We start from the raw sequence: 20,919 nt of genomic DNA, 5'->3' as shown, positions 1-20,919 counted from the left end.
TTCAGTTCTGCCTTCAACACCATTGTGCCACAACGACTCATCTGCAAACTCAACAAGCTGGGCCTCAGTACCTACCTCTGCAACTAGCTACTGGACTTCCTCTGTCAGAGGCCTCAGGTGGTACGTGTTGGCGACAAAATCTCCGCCAGCAGGCTGCGTGCTCAGTCTGCTGCTCTTCACCCTGCTGACGCATGACTGCACTGCAACCTACAGCAACAACCACATAGTAAAATTTGCTGACGACACGACTCTGGTGGGTCTCATCACCAAGGGCGACGAGACTCAATACAGGTTGGAGGTTGACCTTCTGACCACGTGGTGCAGGCACAACAACCTCCTGCTGAAGGTCAACAAGACCAAGGAGATTGTTGTTGACTTCCGGAAGGGTCACACCCAACACCTGCCGCTGACCATCGACGGTGCTGTGGTGGAGAGAGTGAGCAGCACCAGGTTCCTGGGGGTGCACATCAGTGAGGATCTCTCCTAGTCCACCAACACCGCATCACTGGTGAAGAAAGCTCAGCACCGCCTGTACTTGCTGCGGAAACTCAGGCGAGCAAGTGCTCCTCCGGCTGTCATGACTACATTCTACCGTGGCACCATTGAGAGCGTCCTCTCCAGTTGTATCGCTGTTTGGGGTGGTAGCTGCACTGAATACAACTTGAAGGCCCTGCAGCGCATAGTGAACACGGCTGGTAAGCTTATTGGTGCTTCACTCCCCTCCCTGAAGGACATTTACGCCTCCCATCTCACCCGCAAGGCGACCACGATTGTGAGTGATGCGAATCACCCCGCTCATTCTTTGTTTGATCTTCTGCCCTCTGGGAAGAGGTACGGGAGCCTGCGCTCCCGCACCACCAGACTCACCAACAGCTTCATACTCCAGGCTGTTAGGATCCTGAACTCTCTCCCCCCTTCTGCGTAGCATCCTGTACTTTTGAGCTATATTCTGTCTGCTGTATGCACACTTGCTCCATTTTTGCTCTTTTTTATGTTCTTATTCACTCTTATTTATTCATTGTGCCTTTTTATTTTTTGTGTTTTTTACTTTTATGTATATTGTGTACTATGTCTTGTCACCGTGGGATAGTGGGAATGTTATTTCGATTTCTTCGTCTTGGCATGTGAAGAAATTGACAAAGCAGACTTTAACTTTAAGGTCCACTGGACAAAAAAAAAAAAAAAAACTAAAATAAAATCAACTTGGTACTAAAAATATGTACAAAGCAACCTGAGAAAATGTACAAACATGTTTTAACATGGTAGCTTATGACAATGTTAAAATGGTGAAATTAATAAAATTAGCAACAATGTCACTGAAATGTTTGTAAAAGCCAACAAGTAGTGAAGGTCAAAGATAACATTTATTGAGTACATCGGGTAGAAATGAACATTCAATACAAAGTCAACAAAATCAGAGCTCCACACAACAAATAGCGAGATATGAAGATTAAACAATCCAAGCCGGCAAAACAAGAAATGTCGCAATCCTGGCAAGTCAGTCCCACGTGATGTTGAGCATCCGACAACTAAGCTCCCACATCTTCTCCGCCACCTCTTCGTCTCTGCCTTCCGCCGAGCAGTCGGCGGGGGCGCATTCCCTGCGGAAATAGAGGGTGGGGGGCAAACTGAGGTGAGCGAGCAACGCCCGGGCTTTTGGAGGTTATGCGCCAGCCTACATGTAGAATCCGCCACTGTCCTTGTCCAGCGTGGGCTCTACGGCGCAGTAGATGGTGGTGCGGGCACCCTGCGCCGGCGTCTTAATAAACGGTCTAATCATCGTTATCACAAAGCGTTGAGGTCGGTTCATGTGGCGCCACAATTCCGTGTTGACCACACCTGGATGCACAGCGTACGTCGTCACACCCGTGCCTAACAACCACACAGCCAGGTGGTCAAAAAAAGTGTCACTTATCTTCCAGATTGGATGAGATTCTTGCATATTCTAATTAAAGAAACTATTTGGATTGGCTACACAACATTTAATATTTCATGAAATTTTTCATTGCATAAAACTTTGAAAATGTGCGCTGACCTTCCAAGCGTTTGGCGAGAGAGCGCGAGAAAAGCAAGTTGGCCAGCTTGCTCTGAGAATACGCTCTGAACTTGTCGTAGGCGTGCTCGCTGTTGATGTCGTCAAATTTGATGGAGGTCCAAGCGTGAGCCATGGAGGACACTATCACCACGCGGGCGGGAGACGAACGCTTCAGGAGATCCAGCAGAAGGTACGTCAAGAGGAAGTGACCTTGGGGTGGGGACAGTTTTACTATATGACCAAAACAGCCAGGCATTCAAGTAACACTTTGTTGTGGGGAAAAAAGAGAGTAGTCAGCGTTTGTCACATGTAACCTGATGTGACGTGTGTTGTATCATGTTAATAATCACGGCAATCAAACGTGATATGACTCATTAAGTGTGACGCAACGCCATAAAAGAGGCCGTAAGAATAGAGTCATAATAGCCGTAATCTCCTCACGCTGTTGAGTGGCCTGACGATGTGCTAGTGGGATGCCAACACGACTAACAGCCATTTACTTGGGGTTTGAATGCATCCTGTTAAAAAGGTCTGGAAATGTTTTTCAATAGTCCAAAATCACCCCCAATTTTCAGAATTTCACATTAAACTAAATTTAAGAGATTCCATGGATTTCATCATTGACATGAGATGTGAATAAAAAAAAAACAAAAAAACATTCACCCATGTGATTGACACCAATGTGCATCTCAAAGCCATCGGCCGTTTTGCTGTAAGGACACATCACGCCAGCATTGTTGATCAGAATGTTCAGTTTGGACTCTCCTAAATTAAAATAAAAAATTATGACAGGAATGTTTGACTGCAAATTAAAGAGGAGCTGGGGTGCATCCATGACACCTCACCTTCATTTACGGCCTGTGCAAATTCTCGGATAGATTTGGTGTCAGCCATATCTAATTTCATGCAAACCACGTCGTCATTGAGGGACCGGTCTCTAACTTCTGTGAGGGCCACCTGAGCTTTCTCCATGTCCCTGCACGCCATGATCACTCTGGCACCTAACCACACACAATTGACATGGATTGATTGGCAACACCTGGAAAGCGACAGTCCATTAAAACTAACACTTCTTTACAACACTTTCCACTATTTTTAGAATATTACCAAAAAATAATATACATTTTTCCATTTCTATTTGATTGCCAGTCATCCACTGTTGTTCCAATGCAAAGACAAAATTTAGATAAAGTGTAACGATTACACAAGCACGCCCTCTATCTGAGAAAATTAACACGAAATTAATTTCACCATCGTATTTCTAAGTTTGATCCATCCGAATAAGATATTACTGCAAACTACAAAAAAGGACAAGACAACAAATAAGAAAAAAAAAAGTCTATTGTCACCAAAATAACAAACCACAATGTACAAAGTGTTAAAAATAAATACTTGCGAAAAGGTGGGACCTGTGTAAAAAGTTATTAAAACGTTATGCTATTTTATGCACATTTAGCCTACCTAATGTTAAAAGAATGACTCTCCAAAGAAAAATCTCAGGTATGTTTGATTTAGTCACACTGACCTCTGGTGGCCAGGTCGGCCGCCGTCTCCTTGCCGATGCCGGAGTTGGCCCCGGTGATGAGCACAGTTTTGCCATCGAGCCTCACATCGCTGTCCCAGGGAGCGCGGAACTGATCCCTGTCAAACAGCGAGTGACTCAACCCGTAAAACATCTGTTGAGTCACTTAAACAATCGCGGCAAAACTTATGACTTGGAAAAGTCATGGAAACTTCTCCAGTGCCATCTTAAAACGAAGAGCCTCACAAGTAAAATATTACTTTTATTATTAGACAACATGAAATTATGACGATGATTACCAGCTGCGTCGTCATTAACTTGGTAAAGTTCTCACCTTAAATACTGCATGTCGCTTTCTTGAAGTCTTGAAGGAAAACAAGCAACAACAAATGTGCAAAAACTCACGTTGATACTTATAAAAACGCCTTCGTCCACCACGCCAAAACCGACGACGGAGACCTGGCTTCCTTCAAATTAACGCTCACGTTTGAGCCAATTAACGACGCGTTTTATGCCCGAACGTGATTGGTTAGGCCCACAGGGGCCCGCGCTCAGAATATTTTTCATTGCGACACACCCTGTGCCGAGATAATTCATTTTAATTAAAAATGTTTGGAAAACCACACAAAACCTTATGGTTCCATCAGCAAACAAAATAATAGTAAAATGTTACAGGTTGAGATTGTTGACTGACTCTCGTTTTAGCCAATCGGCACTTGGGTAATGCCCTTGGACGAACGTGATTGGTTAGTGTGATAATGCAGATGCTTCCGATTTAAAATACAAACTGTGTCTATGTGAAGCCCTTTGAGACTGCTTGTGATTTAGGGCTATACAAATAAACTTGACTTGACTTAAAACTGTTTAGTTTAGTTTTTACCAGTGATTCTTAATTTATATATTATTGATTTGTGGACTTTCGACACGCACGCGCACAATGGCCATGATGCGCGCATATATGTGTCCGCCAGATGGCAGCAAATACCAACTGATCAGCTGTTGTTTTAACCCTTTGCATGTTTTGTTTATGTATAGATTAACTGGTTAATTTGTCTTCAATTGAGATCTCTTTCTCGGTCTCTGCTGGGTAGAGTAGGAGCTAGACTCGAATTGTGTGTGTTTATGTTTATGTTTTTTCTTGTACTTGGGGCATTTTTTCAATGATTTACGGTAGTGTATTTTGTGCACACAAGGTCACTAGAAGAGGAAACTTAGCAGCTGATTGCACGTCAGCAAACATTGACTTCCCATTTTTTTGCTTAACCAGTCAGAAAAGGAGTGTGGGAGTATGGGTGTGTGTGCATGGGGAGTAAAGTCTGTCATTGTGAAACAAACTTGGGATAATTATTTCAACATATGCTTACTGGAAGGAAGCAGGTAAACATTAACATGAAATCCAACAAGAACTAGAAAATGCAATTTCTTTGGAAATTGCGTGTGAGGGCAAAAAAGCTGAATACAAACTTGGGGAATGTTATTGAAAGTCAGTAGGCATGAGCTGAATAGTTTAAAGATGGATGTTTAAAGATAGATAAAGATTGTTTAATTCTGCATCAGTGCTCGTTTAAAACAAAATGAATGCTGTATTTCTCCTAAGCAAATTTGAACAGGTTCCCCTCTCCTCAGGCAAAGTTACAGCGGGTACTAATTCTAACAGCAGCCCTATTACACTAAGTCAATACGTGAAAATAAGTAATAAGTCTCTGCAGTCCCTGAAGACACTGTCTCTGGGGATGGTTCCGAGCATTCTTTTTCAGCTGTCACTCGCGATTCCACTCCCCGTTAAGCTCCACTCCCACACCCGACACGCCAAATTCGGTTCAAAAGTGTGAAACGATTTGAACCTGAAAAAAAAGATCAGAATCTGAAAAAACAAGTTGAACCTGAAAAAAAAGAGGTGTGAATCTGAAAATATTAAGTATGTAACTGACAAAAAAAGAATCTTGAAAAATAAATGGAGGTGAAACTTGAAAATAAATATTTTATCAAAAAAAAGTGTCGCCCCAAAGAATGTGACGTAACATGAGAATACGTCTCTGCCTTCACACAATAAACAAATTGGTCAGAAGTACATTAGAAACATTTCATGGGGCAAATAATTCCAGTTAGGTTGCAGGTGGAAGTAAGCAAAGATACAACTTTAACAAGAGATCAAATCATGACTTAAGGATTCATTAGGAAGGATGTTTGGGTCACCTGGAGAAAGGATCAGACTTTATTTAACCTCTTGCGCTGGCGCCACATTAGTAAATCCCAGAGGCCCCAAAACAATGGGGCAGCGGGAGGATGCGCTGAATAAACCATGCGAACAATCCATTAGCTATAACAAGAACGCCGCAGTTGCTTGATGGGACGCACGTTCTCTTATTTTGGCCCAGACGGGAAGTCAACACAAACAAACAAAACCATGTCCTGCATGGGTGGGCCTGGAACCAACATGTTCCGTATGACCTGTAAGTGCATGGAGGAGTGCAGTTGTAAGGTTTCAATGCATCTGTGTGTGGAGTACGTTAAACCGAGAAAATCAGATCATGTACACTACTTGTTGAAGGTTAAGTTCATAACAAATCACTAGGTGGCGCTCTAACCCCTCACGCTATGTTCATTGTTTGGCCACGATAGTCTGTATGAACCCAGTGGCCAGGAAACAAATTGGAAAAATACAAAATGTAAAATACATTTAAAATAATAATACAAATCAGTCTAAATAGAAATATTTTTTAAATTAAATCAATTCAAATTAAATGAAATTGAGGTCACGCTAGTCTGGGACCTTATGCTGACGACGACTACTTCTACTACCACTAATAATAATAAAATATGACTAAAAACTATAAATATATAAATAATATAAAACAAATTAAGAAAAAATATTGATGCCCGCACTGGTCAAACAATCCAAGTAAATCAACCAAAAAATACATAATTGTAGGCAGGAAAAATGCTAGTGACAGTGACTTGCCATAGATTTCAACTGAGGTCAAAAGTTTATCTTCCAGAAGAACAGGAAAGGGGAGTCCTGTTTACATGACAACAAAAGTCATCTGAAGGTCGAGTCCCTCTTTGGCCAAATGATAAACATCGTCATTATCTTCGTCCATTGCCACCTTTCATGCTACACTAACTTCAGTTGGACAGTTGACGCCCCATGCGTTTATGTTTGTGAGTGTGTGTGTGCGTGCGTGTGTGTGTGTGTGAGACCTCACAGAGGTACTGTGATTCCGTGTACAGTATACACACACACACACACACACACACTAATGGCCTTCTGATAGCAATTATTATAGCACAAACACACATGCGAGTCTTTTTCTCTCGACTGCATGCAAGCACACATTTTAGCTTTTAAAACCGCTTCGCCCCAATTCACGTGAATTCGCATCAACCACCCAAATGCAGTGCAAAATAACCAGTTTTCCTCCTCTGCCACCTGATATGGAGGAGGACCAAAACGGCCAAAATTGCAAATAAATAAAAAGAAAAATGAAGAAGAAAATTGAAAAAATAAAATAAAATAATATTTTAAATTTTGGGTTTACTTTTACTTCTATTTTGAATTACTGTTTTTTTCCATGTATAATGCGCCCCCATGTATAATACGCACCCTAAAAATGGCATGTCGATGCTGGAAAAAAGCCTGTACCCATGTATAATACGCACCCATATTTTGACTCCTACTTAAGTCCGTAAACGTAAGGTTATTTAAGAAAAAAGATCATCTTTGGGAACAACCGGTTGTTATTCTGCCGGTCGGTATCACTGCGCATGCGCTAGCAAACTCGATAGCGAAGAAATGTTTCGGATTTGTGTAGGGTACATTGTGACAGCAAACGAGCAGGTGAACGAGCAAGCGTCTGATACGAGAGCATTGTGTTCGTATGGAGCGTGTTTGAAGTGAACAGCAGAGAAGAAAGGAACAAGGCAAAGTGTTGTGAAATAAAATATTACCTGTAATATGCATTCTGTTATTTGCTGATTGTATTAAACTATCACATTCATTGTCAGTCAAGAAGAGAAGAGGACTATTCGCATCGGATCCATAGTGCGCATGCGCAGTAATACTGCCTCGGTATGACGTCCGGTCCGCGATGGAGATTAGAAAACAAACAATATTTGACAATAACACACCATCAAGGATTGCACCATCGCATCAAACGATGTGTCGTCAATTATGAATTTTACTGACTAAGTGTGTTGGGCAAGATGGCTGAATGCGATGCGCGATTGACAACAAACAAGGAGAAAGGTGATTTCAAGTTTTATTTCGAGGGAGATTTTCTTAAAAAATAATAAAAAAAATTGTACCCATGTATAATGCGCACCCCAGATTTTAGGACAATAAATTAGTTAAGTTTTGCGCATTATACATGGAAAAAACGGTATATATATTTTTGTATGTATACTTTTTTACTTCCGTATATAGATTTCAAATTACATTTTATATTTGTTTTTATTTTCTCATTTATTTATTTATTTATTTATTTAATTATTTTTTTTATTTATTATTTGGGCATTTTTTGTCCTGCAATGCAAAAGGTAATGTTATTCAAAGGTGGGGGCAGTCCTATGTGTGTCCATTTTTGTTGTTGTCTATTATGTTTGGTCTATTTTTTTAATGTCATTCAGGTGGCGGTACTTTTTTTGTTTGTTGAATTTGTTGTGCCTTTCTTGATTCCTAAAAACATTCCTAATCGACTTCAGCAACCCTGCTGTTAGGCTAACAAAATGATTCATTTGAATTTGTTTGATTTGCATCCGGACAGGAAACAGCGACAGCACAGGGCCTGCACTCAGTCACTTTGTGACAGCTGACGGCCAGCTGAGCAAGCGCAGAACTGTTATTATTGGCTTCAAAAAGGTGCTTGTGTCTTTAGACAGACGTTCAAGCAGCACCATTTTTAAGGTAATATTGTTAATTTTATTTTGTCTTATTTGCTAGTCTTTGATGTGTTTTTTCTGCTTTCCTTCACCCCGCTGTTGTCCTTTTTCTTTTTGCCTGCAAAAAAAAAAAAAAGCTTTCACAGTGCGAGCATGTCATACAAAAGAAAAGGCCCCACTGGAAGAGACCACATGGTGAGCTTCATATGCCGGGCCAGGATCCGAGCAGATGAGAGCCATTAATATTCCCGTGGCATCCCAGATCACTTGCCGTTGCCAAGGAAGCTGGGCAACAATTTGCCCCTTCCACTATTCCGCAAGGTCAGTCGAACTGTGCAAAGCTCCACACTCGAGTGCCGGTGCAAACCTCCAACTAGCGTCCATGGGCTTTGTTATGATATGCTAGCATTAAGCTAGTGTTGCTCATAAAGTGCCGGGATTACAAACGCCTTCTGGCAATAATGAGATCCACTTCCCCGACCGGCGACCTTTACACAATAATAAGAGCGAGCGGCCCGCTTAAGCCGCGACCGCGCGCCTCCTTAAGACTCGGGTGCAAAGCGGCTCGACATAAATGCGCGCAATACGATAAAACCGCTTATCAATCCGCGTCCGCACACTCGGACTTTTGTTCATCGAAGTCCGTTAGCAGGAAGTGGGCCACTGTAATCCTGGCGTAGGCGCCAACGTGGCTTGTTATGACTGCAAATAGGAGCGGTTGACCCTTATTTAGCACGCGTTCATCTGTTTAGACAGCAGCGCATTATGCGCTCCGCAAGTCTCGTCCAGTTGTTTTCATGAGTGCCGTTTCATCTCAATCATCAGCTTCATTAGCGTGTCTATGTTTAAGCTAGCGACGATGGAGGTTTGTGAGTTTGCTTTGCCAACATTCACACACACACACGCACACACACACTGTCATAAAACCAATTGTAATGAGCTAATAAAGAATAAAAACTTCTAGATAAATGTGACTAAGTAAACATACACTTTTGCTCCCATAGAATGTGCGCACACGAGAGGGACAAGCAGCAACACACAACCACTTTACGATGCACTTAATGAGCCACAATCATCCTTATCTACAAACATACATACATTTTCTGAAGCGCTTATCTTCACGAGGGTCGCGGGCGCAGCTCAGCGAACATATCCGTGCGCACACACACACACATTGATTGAATGAGTTGAAGTTTGATTGGCATTTAGCTCCTATATGTGATGATTTCGGCCAAAGCCAAAGTTATCCATATTCAAAGTTAAAGAAGTGAACTAAAGTACGAAAGATGTCGAATTAGCGAGAACATATTTTATCGCGAGGCCTTATCGTGACGGCGTGTAGGTGACGTGTGGACCGTGCCCGCGTTCCCACAACTATTCAGCTGGAAAGTGATTTCCCACCCGGTTAAAAACTAACACCAAGTGGTCAACCATTAACCATAACCGTTTTTCCCACTTCTTTTGGAATTCAATTCCAACCATCGTATGTGTTCTAAAAATGGATTCATTTGACCAAACTAAATAAGTTTTTTGGAGTAGATAAGGCATCATCGTCTTTGTTTGATGTTGACTCGGACTCGACCCCCGCCGATTAAAATTGTCACTCAAGCCATTTCCCGTTTTGCTAGCGGCTCGTCCTCGCTCGGGTGACATTGACAGATTTGTTTACAAGCGGTGCTGTGAGAGAAAGCACCGGCTATCTTTTGGAAGTACACGTGTGAAAACATTTTCAGAATGTCGCAACATCACCTGACATGAGCGGCAAGGCTGCAAGATGGCGACACGCGATGCTCTGACAAGATGTCAGTACTGATGCTGATGATGTAACGTCTTATGTAATATGTGCCCCTCCTCCTAAAAGAATTATCGGTAGAATGAGGCTGAGCTGATGCTTACAAAACAGGCAATGTGAATTTTTAGGGCAGGCAAAAATATGAGATTGTGTCCTTTATATTTTTAAAATATATAAAAATATTTCTAATTTCCCCAATAGAATTCCCATGCCGTTTATGTCATAAGAGACTGCGGGAAGAAATTAAGGGCCCAAATTCCCTTCGGACGAGCGCCCTGATGGATGGCAGGAAATTCCTCGTTTACAAACGTCACTGTACAGACAAGATGGCGTCTGTGATTGTCGAAGCAAGCCAAAATAGGATGTCGTTGATGGCGGGATAACGTTTGTCACCCCCATGGGCAGGAGAGAACATAGATGGCAGATAGCACAAGAATGCGCACCTGCAGCTTGATTTTTTAGAAGCGTTTTGTAGTTTTACAAAAAGAACGACTCTTGACGCTTTTTGCATGTTTTTCTCACTTTCTTGCTGGTGTCCCAATACTTTTGGACAAACATCACAGATGGGCCGCTTGTAGTTTTTCAAAAACATATGCGTATATATAAAACATTTTTAGTTCTTGTAGGTGTCCTAATACTTTTGCCCATGAGTAGATGGCAGTTAAAAGATAAAAACACAACTGTTGACATTTCAAAAGTATATTTCCACTTCCCCATTGACCGAAAACACATTTGGCATTCTAAAGGCGTCCCAATATTTTGGTCAAACTGCTCGATGCCACCGCAGCTATGCCAGGCAGTAACGTGAGAGCGGTGACCTCGTGAGCGCGCCCGCGTGTGTGCGAACAGGAAACTTTACTCCCATGAGTAAAGCAATCTCTCCTCCTTAGCAACCGGCGAGCACAGGAGAAAAATTTGACCCACTCTCGGACGCGCTCGGTCGTATCTAATCAAGTACCAGTCAATGAGTGCGATTGTTCTTCCTCTTTTAATGGCTCAACACACAAAAACTCTTTCTTCTTCTGGTGGGAGCAGTAAGAGGAGAATTTGGGGAGCGGGGCATCAACAAGGCCCTTGATTAGCATGCTAACATATTAGCATAGACATTTGGAGAAGAAAACAAAGTCTCGACATCTTTTGAGAAAATGTCAAATGTTGACGCGAGTGATGACGCCCCCGAGATTGGGCATACACGTGTCGATAGTGAGTGATAGTGTCGATGGAATCCGACATGCGCTCCTTTAACCTTATCTCGAGGGAAGCATGCTGCGATAGCATCCACGTGGAAGAATACGCTTTGTGTCGCCGTGACAATTGATGACTGTGCAAAAATTAAATGCAATTGTAGTCTTAAAAAAAATATCCACTCATAGAAATGGAAGTTGACTATTTATGGCTAATGTAAGTATGACACAATAGAAATCATACTTCTACTCTCATTTAGCCTCTCAGGTGCTTTTTCTACTGCTACTCACACACAAGTGTGACATTGCTTTACATGATCACATGCCAGGCGACATGTATGTCAGCCCAGTGACCTGCTAGATTACGCAACAGGATGCAAAAGCCCACAGGGTCCGTCCGTCTGACCATGTGTGTGTGCGTGTCCATGTAAAATGAATCAATACAATCTATGCAAACAGTGTGCATGCCACTGTTTGAACATTGATTTCACCTTGAGGGAAAAAAAAAACTTTGCGTTAGTATGTGAGGCAAAAAAAAAGAAGGCGTGTGTGTGTGTGTGTGTGTGTGTGTGTGTGTGTGTGTGTGTGTGTGTCAGAGTCAGAGTCAGCTTTATTGTGTGTGTGTGTGTGTGTGTGTGTGTGTGTGCGTGCGTGCGTGTGTGTCACATGACAGCCCCCAGCAAGGTTATCCAGCTGTCACAACAGATCAAAAACAAAACACACACGTTAAAAGTGTCACTGTGTTAGCAATTCCGTTGATGATATGAACTTGTGAATTTTTAAGGCCTTTTAAAAAAACACATTGAATTTAAATTGAACCTGTAATATAATTATTTTTTATTATTTTCAACCAACTTGAGTTATGTAATCAAATCAATAATTATAAATCATGATGTCATCATGTTACAAACCACTCAACACAGGTCTTCTTTCAAAACTTTTATGTAACTGGTCGAATGTCCATTTCATAGAATAACGATAAGACAAACAACTTCTGAACAGGGCTTAACAACCACTGGCGTCAATCAAAATAAAAACAATAAGGCATCTAATTTGTCATCAAAATTGAATTACAATCTCTCTTTAGTACATCAGTTCAGAAATAGAGAGATTAAATGAAGCGCCTGAACGTCTCATCTCATCTCTTGGCAGCTTCTCGTCTTCTTCTTTGCATCTCTTTTAAATTATTATCTCAATTGCACACTTTTGTTTTTTGACACATAATTCATTTCAATTTCTTTCCACAGGAGGACACATAGACCAGTCGTTGGTTCGGTAAAGTGACATCTGATAAGTGCTCCACGGGACACAAATACAATTGCATGAATATTGGACGGAGGGGAGACACGTGAGTTTTGGTGCGTACTGTCGTGCCGTGGCTAAAAGGAGGTAGGAGAAAGAGGCTAGTGTGGAGGTCAAAAGGGCAACTAGAGGGAGATCTGCGCCATCTGAGTTTGGATTTGGAACACTGAATATTTTAAGTGGAAATTTCCTGACGTCTGATTGCAATGGCGCAGTTTGTGTGAGTTTGCATTGGGCGTTCACTTGAAGCAAGCGCGCACTTGGCGGCCCTTGAGCGGCTGCGGCGGGCGGTAGTTGTCCACCATGCAACACTCGGGCTCGCCCTCGCCCGAGAACAGCAGGCTGCGGAATTTGTCCATCTGCGGAGAGAAGAGACGTGATGGTGGACAACTGACAAAATGCTAAAACCAACTAAAAGAAAAAGACAAACTCATCCAAAACTGGGTGATCGTTGCGTTTGGTCCAAAACAGACCTGCTCTTTCTTCTTCACAAGCGCAACTCAACAAAGAAGCATTTGTACGCAAGGCGCTACCTGAGCCGAGCTGACGCTGATGGCATCCTTGCAGACAATCCAGGTGACGCTCTCCAGCAGAGGGGGCGTGGTCAGGGACCCATCGTACGTCCAGTAGTCCAGGCAAGAGGGCAGCAAGCTGCTCGGGTCGAAGCCCTTGAACGTGGTCTGCTTGCCCTGAGGGAAGGGGCGGGGGGGGAATTAGGACCACCTGACGCTACCTCAAGTGTAGAAAACGCAGCCACCACGGGAACATACTTTGGTCTTGATGGCACCAAAGGCGTGCAGAACCTTCTGGAGACTGGCGTTTTCATCACCGATCTAAGACGTGATAACTGTTAGCAAACCATGTTCAGAAAGTGAAGTTTGAGTTTTCGTACGAACCTGCAGGAAAACTCCCACCACAGCGAGTCCGTCGGGTTTGCTCGCAGCTTCGCCAAAGTTGCCATATTTAGTGTTCCAGTGCACCAGATGAAGCTGCAAAAACAAGTAAAAAAATGCTTACAAATTTCACCCCCCCAAAAAAAGAAAAGTCATCTTTACCTCCGCAGGGTACTTGTTCCCGGACACCGTGTGCTCCGAGCCCTTGTCGTCAGAAGCCCCCCAGTGGAAGTGGAACTGCTTGAGCCGGTACACCCCCGAGACGGGCCCGCCGGTCAGAACTGCGGGCGGAGGGACAGATAGAAGGACAGAGAGAGAGAGAAAGAGAGACGGGAACGTTGAATGTTGAGAGTGTCAGCGACAGTCGTTTCTGCTTTGGGCATGACGACAACAACGACACGAGGCCTCCTGCCGTGAACCTGAGGTTGGATTTAACATCTTCTCGCGACAATTGCAAACACGCCTCATCATAACTGCATGTGTTGCGCAACCTCGATTGAGTAAAGACATGTAAAAACAATCACGGCACGCTAACCTGTGTTTAAATAGTTAAAGATATCTAGAGAATTTGAAAGGGGTAAAATTGCAACCAAAAAAAATATTTGTCTGTAGGATAATGTGCGTAATAATGGCAACTCTTAGTATGTGATGTGTCATTTTCATATTTGGCTCACAGGATGCGTGACTAAATGTCACAAAGCCAACATCTAGGTGGAAACACGCACACGGAAAGCCTGGACGCACTTGTCTTGTGTTTGTATTTGCACCAAAGCAGCGGGCCGCAGTAGATTATGTAACCTTAATCTCAGTTGGCAAGCGCACATGTAATCTGGATAAGCAACGGTTTAAAAATACACACAAATGATCTATTTCTATCTTTACAAAAGAATATTAAACCACGCTGAAAAGAATATTCTTGTGAGATTTTGACGGTTAAAATATCGTTTTTGACCCAATTCCAATCCGTCCACTCATTTGTTGACATTCCTAAAATTATCGATCGAAGGTGCTCCTATTTTTAGTGCGCTTTGACCTTCTTTGAGCCGTTGGTGGGGAAGGTTTACTTGAGGTGACATTAACAATTCAGTTACCGTCTGCATGCAAGCTTTGTTCTTGTAGAGAGGGTGCTAAAATGAAGCCCCCCCACTCAGCCGTCCACTCAGCCCTCCAGCGGGAAGAATGAGCACTTATTGTACACATACAGTATGACAAATACAATGAACCCATACAGTACATTTTAGGTAATAAAATATAAATCGTCAGAGGGAAAAGGGCCAAAAAGACCAAAAATGAAATAAACTGCCAGCAGAAATAAATTGTGGATGACGTCACTGATGCATGCATGCATGCATCAACAACAAAAATCAGCCTGCAGCGATGTCCTAATAATAAAACATGAAAATAAAGAATCTGTGTAGTACTCACCAGAGCTGTCCGTGTCGTCGCTGAAGGTCACCTGGAAGGAGTGTCCGTTGTTGAGGATGTCCAAGCAGGTGCCCGGGTCGTACTTGAGGCTGAGCGGCTTGAGGGCGCCGTCGTACGACGCCAGGCCGGGATTGATGTCGATGGGCGACTGCCGCGGACCGTCAGCGATGGGAAAACTGGCTGACCACTTGTCCGGACCTAAGGTAGGAGAGAAAACACACAAATAAATAAATGCTGCAAATGCGTGGATTTTACGCGCGCGTCCCTGTACACGAATGCAACAGCGCAGATGAGGCGCAATGAAGGCCAAGTGTGGCGGATCGGGATGAGAATGAAGCTCACCGTTATTAGCGGCGTATCCCCACGCGTGAGACATGTTGTCACTAGGAGTGGATGCGACTTCTTTCTAAGCAATCCTGCAAACAGAGCGCTGGTGCCCCCAACAACTGACAGCCGCGCGGCACCTTATATATAAATATACGCGGACAGCCCCCCCCCCCCTCCCCCCTAGCCCCCCTCTCACGTTCCCCGACGTTCTCCGACTCTTCCTCCTCCTCCTCCTCCTCCTCCTCCTCCTCCTCCTCTTCTCCTACACCGGCTTTCCAGACATCTCTCTCTCTCTCTCTCTCTCTCTCTCTCTCTTTCTCTCTTTCTCTCTCTCTTTCTCTCTCTCTCGCTCTCTCTCTCTTTCTCTCTCTTTCTCTCTCTTTCTCTCTCTCTCGCTCTCTTTCGCTCTCTTTCGCTCTCTTTCGCTCTGTTTCGCTCTCTCTCTCGCTCGCTCGCTCGCTCGCTCGCTCTCGTTCCCTCCCTCTCTCCGAACCCTAACGCTAATCCAACCGTGTTACCCGAGTCGAACCCATGACCACGAATTCAGGTGGTCCCTTCATATCCTCGTCCGCTCCATTGTGACATCCATTAAAAATAAATAAATAGTGTCTTTTGTCTCATCGCTTTCCTAGTCTCGCCTGCATCACGTTTAAATAGAAAACAGAGGAGACGCAATAATGATAACGATTGCAATTGGCTGGCAACCAGTTCAGGATGCACTCCTCTTACTGTACAGAGACCACTGGGAGAGACTCCAGCGCACCCACGACCATTATGAGGATAAGCGAGTCACAAAATGGATAGATAATAATGGCAATAACGAAATCTGTCAAATTCTCAGTTCGGAACCGGGGCGAGTGCAGATAAAGTCAAGTCCAAATCCGTAATAGTTGAGCGGCTTGAAGTCATGACCTTCAAACACGACTGAAGTTGCTTCAGCATGGCGGATACATATTGTATAATGCACATTTGCAATGTACAGCCCGGTAGGCAGGCTTTTCTGCGGTGCAATAGCTCTGCCTGCAGGCAATTTATAAAAATGCGGGCTCGGAGGACCTTTAAAAATAAACGCGTCATATTGATGAAGTCATCAAAAAAGGACGCTACTCCAGAATACAAAACAGAAAAACGTGGAGCGCACGCACGTTTGAGTATTGTTTTCGTGTCGTTCATCCAAAAAAACACAAGCTGTACAGGTAAATGGATCGCGGCATTATTTCGTTTTTTAGAAAAACGCCAGCCTCTGTTGATAAAACATTAAATATCATGCACTTGGGTGTACGATTAGCATGTAGCTGTAGCTTCCGTTTGCACTCCGTCCTGTGTTTTCGAAGAACAGCAGACGTTCTTGGTAATTTACAACCGAGTGGTGGTACCCTAACCCTAACAAGACCAGACATTTTTATTTGATTATGTCATGATCAAAAATGTCATTATTTTTTCTTTCTTTAGAATGTCAAAGAGCCGCCAAAGGAGCCAGTAAATGTTGTCAGTGCTACTCTGCTTTTCTCTCAGCTTTGATGGATTTCAGTTGTTGTGCACATGTGATTGATAACATTATTTTTACCCACTTTATATTGTAAATAACCATATAACTGTTATTAAATGCCATTATTTAAATTAAAAATTACTCTGTGTACAAATCTATTATTACTGGTCTATTGTGTGTGCGTGTGTTTGTGTGCGTGTGTGTGTCACATGACAGAACCCCCGCCCCCCCCTGCAAGGTTTTCCACCTGTCACAACAGTACAAAAACAAAACACACGCATTGAAACTGTTCGCAAATAGATATGAGTTTGCGAATTTATAAGGCCTTTTAATAAAACCACATTGAATTGAATTTAAATTATACCTGTAATATATATATTTTTTTCAACCACCTTGAGTTATGTAATCAAATCAATAATGATAAATTATGACATATCACTCAAAACAGGTCTTTTCACAACTTTTATGTAACTGTAGAATAACAATAAGACAGACAATTTCTGAACAGGGCTTAACAACCACTGGCGTCAATCAAAATATAAAAAATAAGGCATCTGATTTGTCATGAAAAAAATTGAATTACAATCTCTCTTTGGAACATCAGTTCAGAAATACAGAGATCAAATAAAGTGCCTGAACATCTTATCTCTTGGCCCCTTCTCGTCTTCTTCCTTGCAACTTTTTTTTTTAAATTATCTCAATTGCACGCTTTTGTTTTCAACACAACAATTCATTTCAATTTGTTTCCAACACAGGAGGACACAGAACATTTGTAGGTTCGGTAAAGAGACGTCTGATACCGTTTTTTTCCATGTATAATGCGCAAAATGTAACTAATTTATCGTCCTAAAATCTGGGGTGTGCATTATACATGGGTACAAAAAATATATTTATTTTTTTTAAATCCGGATATCATACGGAGGCCGCCATTACAGATGCGCTTTCTTTTCTGCTGTTCACTTCAAACACGCTCCATACGAACACAATGCTCTCGTATCAGACGCTTGCTCGATCACCTGCTCGTTTGCTGTCACAATGTACCCTACACAAATACGAAACATTTCTTCACTATTGAGTATGCTAGCGCATGCGCAGTGATACTGACCGGGAGAATAACATCCGGTTGTTCCTAAAGATGATCTTTTTTCTGAAATAATTTTACGTTCACGGACTTAAGTAGGAGTCAAAATTTGGGTGCGTATTATACATGGGTACAGGCTTTTTTCCAGCATCAACATGCCATTTTTAGGGTGCGTATTATACATGGGGGCGCATTATACATGGAAAAAAACGGTAAGTGCTCCACAGGACACAAACACAATTCCATGAAGGAATATTGGACGGAGGGGAGACACGTGAGCTAAAAGGAGGTAGGAGAAAGTGGCTAGAGTGGAGGTCAAAACGGGGGGGGGGGGGCACTATGGCAGTAGATGTGCGCCATCAGAGTTTGGATTTGAAACAATTTTTTTTTTAGCATCAACATCCAACTTTACTCGGCCTATCAAGCTAAGCCCCGTTGATCATGTGACTCAAGGAGAGCTAGCAGTAAATATTATTGGTGGAAATTTCCTGACGTCCGATTGCTTTACTTGTGACAGTTTGCGTTGGGCGTTCACTGGAAGAAAGTGCGCACTTGGCGGCCCTTGAGCGGCTGCGGCGGGCGGTAGTTGTCCACCATGCAACACTCGGGCTCGCCCTCGGCCGAGAACAGCAGGCTGCGGAATTTGTCCATCTGCGGAGAGAAAGGACGTGATGGTGGACAACACTGACAAAATGCTAAAACCAACTAAAAGAAAAAGACAAACTCGTCCAAAACTGGGTGATCGTTTCGTTTGGTCCAAAACTGAGCCGCTCTTTCTTCTTCACAAGCGCAACTCAACAAAGAAGCATTTGTACGCAAGGTGCTACCTGAGCCGAGCTGACGCTAATGGCATCCTTGCAGACGATCCAGGTGACGCTCTCCAGCAGAGGGGGCGTGGTCAGGGACCCTTCATACGTCCAGTAGTCCAGGCAGGAGGGCAGCAAGCTGCTTGGATCAAAGCCCTTGAACGTGGTCTGCTTGCCCTGAGGGAGGGGGGGGGGGGGGGCATTAGGACCACCTGACGCTAACTCAAGCGTAGAAAACGCAGCCACCACGGGAACATACTTTGGTCTTGATGGCACCAAAGGCGTCCAGAACCTTCTGGAGACTGGCGTTTTCATCACCGATCTAAGACGCGATAATTGTTAACAAACCATGTTCAGAAGGTGAAGTTTGGGTTTTCGTACGAACCTGCAGGAAAACTCCCATCACGGCCAGTCCGTCGGGTTTGCTTCCAGCTTCGCCAAAGTTGCCATATTTAGTGTTCCAGTGCACCAGGTGAAGCTGCGAAAACAAGTAAAAAAAATGTTTACAAATTTCACCTCCCCAAAAAAAGAAAAGTCATCTTTACCTCCGCAGGGTACTTGTTCCCGAACACCGTGTGCTCCGAGCCCTTGTCGTCAGAAGCCCCCCAGTGGAAGTGAAACTGCTTGAGCCGGTACACCCCCGAGATGGGCCCGCCGGTCAGAACTGGGGGCGGAGAGGCGGAGAAACGGTCAGACGGAAGGACAGACCGAGAAACGGGAACGTTGAATGTTGAGAGTGACAGCGACAGAGGACAACAAGCCCCCCTCCCTCCCCTTGCCGTCCACTCAGCCCTCCAGCGGGAAGAATGAGCTCTTATTGTACACATACAGTATGACAAATACAATGAACTCATACAGTACATTTTAGGAAATAAAATGTATATTGTCAGAGGGAAAAGGGCCAAAAAGAACAAAAATGAAATAAACTGCCTGCAGGAATAAATTGTGGATGACGTCACTGATGCATGCATGCATGCAACAACAACAAAAATCAGCCTGCAGCGATGTCCTAATAATAAAACATGAAAATAAAAATGTATAGTACTCACCGGAGCTGTCCGTGTCATCGCTGAAGGTCACCTGGAAGGAGTGTCCGTTGTTGAGGATGTCCAAGCAGGTGCCCGGGTCGTAGTTGAGGCTGAGCGGCTTGAGCGCGCCGTCGTACGACGCCAGGCCGGGATTGATGTCGATGGGCGACTGCCGCGGACCGTCGGCGATGGGGAAACTGGCTGACCACTTGTCCGGACCTAAGGTAGGAGAGAAAACACACACAAAAAAATGCGTGGATTTTACCCGCGCCTCCCTGTGCACGAATGCAACATCTGCGCGCGCAGATGAGGCGCAATGAAGGCCAAGTGTGGCGGATCGGGATGAAACTGAAACGCACCGTTATTAGCGGCATATCCCCACGCGTGAGACATGTTGTCTCTAGGCGTGGATGCGGCTTCTTTCTAAGCAGTCCTGCAAACACAGCGCTAGTGCCCCCAACAACTGACAGCCGCCCCCCCCCCCCCTCAGCCCCCCTCTCACGTTCCCAGACGCTTCCTCCTCCTCCTCCTTCTCTTCCGACACCGGCTTTCCAGACGTACTATAGCAATTCTCTCTCTCTCTCTCTCTCTCTCTCTCTCTCTCTCTCTCTCTCTCTCTCTCTCTCTCTCTCTCTCTCTCTCTCTCTCTCTCTCTCTCTCTCTCTCTCTCTCTCTCTCTCTCTCTCTCTCGTTCCCTCCCTCTCTCTCTCCGAACCCTAACGCTAATCCAACCGTGTTACCCGAGTCGAACCCATGACCACGAATTCAGGTGGTCCCTTCATATCCTCGTCCGCTCCATTGTGACATCCATTAAAAATAAATAAATAAATAGTGTCTTTTGTCTCGTCGCTTTAGTCTCGCCTGCATCACGTTTAAATAGAAAACAGAGGAGACGCAATAATGATAACGATTGCAATTGGCTGGCAACCAGTTCAGGATGCACTCCTCCTACTGTACAGAGACCACTGGGAGAGACTCCAGCGCACCCACGACCATTATGAGGATAAGCGAGTCACAAAATGGATAGATTTCGTTATCTGTCAAATTCTCAGTTCGGAACCGGAGCGAGTGCAGATAAAGTCAAGTCCAAATCCGTAATAGTTGAGCGGCTTGAAGTCATGACCTTCAAACACGACTGAAGCTGCTTCAGCATGGCG

At 43.9% G+C, this 20,919-nt stretch overlaps 3 protein-coding genes and 2 long non-coding RNA genes across 5 annotated transcripts; 2 read left to right on the top strand and 3 right to left on the bottom strand.

Moving 5' to 3' along the window:
- Positions 1-1,345: 1,345 nt before the first annotated feature.
- Positions 1,346-4,198, bottom strand: rdh12l (retinol dehydrogenase 12, like). The gene is made up of 7 exons (XM_061266118.1): positions 3,892-4,198; positions 3,561-3,676; positions 2,881-3,036; positions 2,699-2,800; positions 2,036-2,245; positions 1,680-1,872; positions 1,346-1,601 (listed from the first exon to the last, which is right to left on the bottom strand). The coding sequence occupies exons 1-7, from the start codon at positions 3,903-3,905 to the stop codon at positions 1,499-1,501; spliced, it is 894 nt and encodes a 297-aa protein (XP_061122102.1). The 5' UTR covers positions 3,906-4,198; the 3' UTR covers positions 1,346-1,498.
- Positions 1,489-12,818, top strand: LOC133143878 (uncharacterized). The gene is made up of 4 exons (XR_009710500.1): positions 1,489-1,633; positions 2,116-2,225; positions 8,321-8,460; positions 8,573-12,818. It is a non-coding gene; the product is annotated as an uncharacterized LOC133143878 (long non-coding RNA).
- On the bottom strand, positions 12,338-15,531 carry LOC133143877 (carbonic anhydrase 1-like). The gene is made up of 7 exons (XM_061266120.1): positions 15,374-15,531; positions 15,032-15,229; positions 13,769-13,887; positions 13,610-13,702; positions 13,484-13,546; positions 13,247-13,402; positions 12,338-13,072 (listed from the first exon to the last, which is right to left on the bottom strand). Exons 1-7 carry the CDS (start codon positions 15,405-15,407, stop codon positions 12,953-12,955), a joined length of 783 nt encoding a protein of 260 aa, XP_061122104.1. The 5' UTR covers positions 15,408-15,531; the 3' UTR covers positions 12,338-12,952.
- A 28-nt stretch (positions 15,532-15,559) lies between these two features.
- LOC133143875 (uncharacterized) lies at positions 15,560-17,005 on the top strand. The gene is made up of 2 exons (XR_009710499.1): positions 15,560-16,554; positions 16,811-17,005. It is a non-coding gene; the product is annotated as an uncharacterized LOC133143875 (long non-coding RNA).
- Positions 17,006-17,296: 291 nt separating this feature from the next.
- Positions 17,297-20,273, bottom strand: LOC133143873 (carbonic anhydrase 1-like). The gene is made up of 7 exons (XM_061266114.1): positions 20,122-20,273; positions 19,784-19,981; positions 19,280-19,398; positions 19,120-19,212; positions 18,994-19,056; positions 18,756-18,911; positions 17,297-18,579 (listed from the first exon to the last, which is right to left on the bottom strand). The coding sequence occupies exons 1-7, from the start codon at positions 20,153-20,155 to the stop codon at positions 18,460-18,462; spliced, it is 783 nt and encodes a 260-aa protein (XP_061122098.1). The 5' UTR covers positions 20,156-20,273; the 3' UTR covers positions 17,297-18,459.
- Between the last annotated feature and the right edge of the window lie 646 nt (positions 20,274-20,919).

The sequence above is a fragment of the Syngnathus typhle genome, linkage group LG19 (genome assembly GCF_033458585.1).
Source record: "Syngnathus typhle isolate RoL2023-S1 ecotype Sweden linkage group LG19, RoL_Styp_1.0, whole genome shotgun sequence".
Taxonomy (NCBI): Eukaryota; Metazoa; Chordata; class Actinopteri; order Syngnathiformes; family Syngnathidae; genus Syngnathus; species Syngnathus typhle.
This window is presented reverse-complemented; position numbering and strand designations above follow the sequence as displayed.

Bases quoted from the DNA above. Each gene is read 5' to 3' on its own strand.
- rdh12l (XM_061266118.1), bottom strand. The intron at 2,801-2,880 runs GTGAGGTGTCAT...ATTTTAATTTAG, and splicing joins TGCACAGGCCGTAAATGAAG to GAGAGTCCAAACTGAACATT. The intron at 2,246-2,698 runs GTGAATGTTTTT...CCCCACCCCAAG, and splicing joins CATTGGTGTCAATCACATGG to GTCACTTCCTCTTGACGTAC.
- LOC133143877 (XM_061266120.1), bottom strand. From the start codon at position 15,407: ATGTCTCACGCGTGGGGATACGCCGCTAATAACG. The intron at 13,703-13,768 runs GTAAAGATGACT...TTGTTTTTGCAG, and splicing joins GGAACAAGTACCCTGCGGAG to CTTCATCTGGTGCACTGGAA. The intron at 13,547-13,609 runs GTTCGTACGAAA...ATCACGTCTTAG, and splicing joins TGGTGGGAGTTTTCCTGCAG to ATCGGTGATGAAAACGCCAG.
- LOC133143873 (XM_061266114.1), bottom strand. From the start codon at position 20,155: ATGTCTCACGCGTGGGGATATGCCGCTAATAACG. The intron at 19,982-20,121 runs GTGCGTTTCAGT...CTCCTACCTTAG, and splicing joins GGGATATGCCGCTAATAACG to GTCCGGACAAGTGGTCAGCC. The intron at 19,213-19,279 runs GTAAAGATGACT...TTGTTTTCGCAG, and splicing joins GGAACAAGTACCCTGCGGAG to CTTCACCTGGTGCACTGGAA.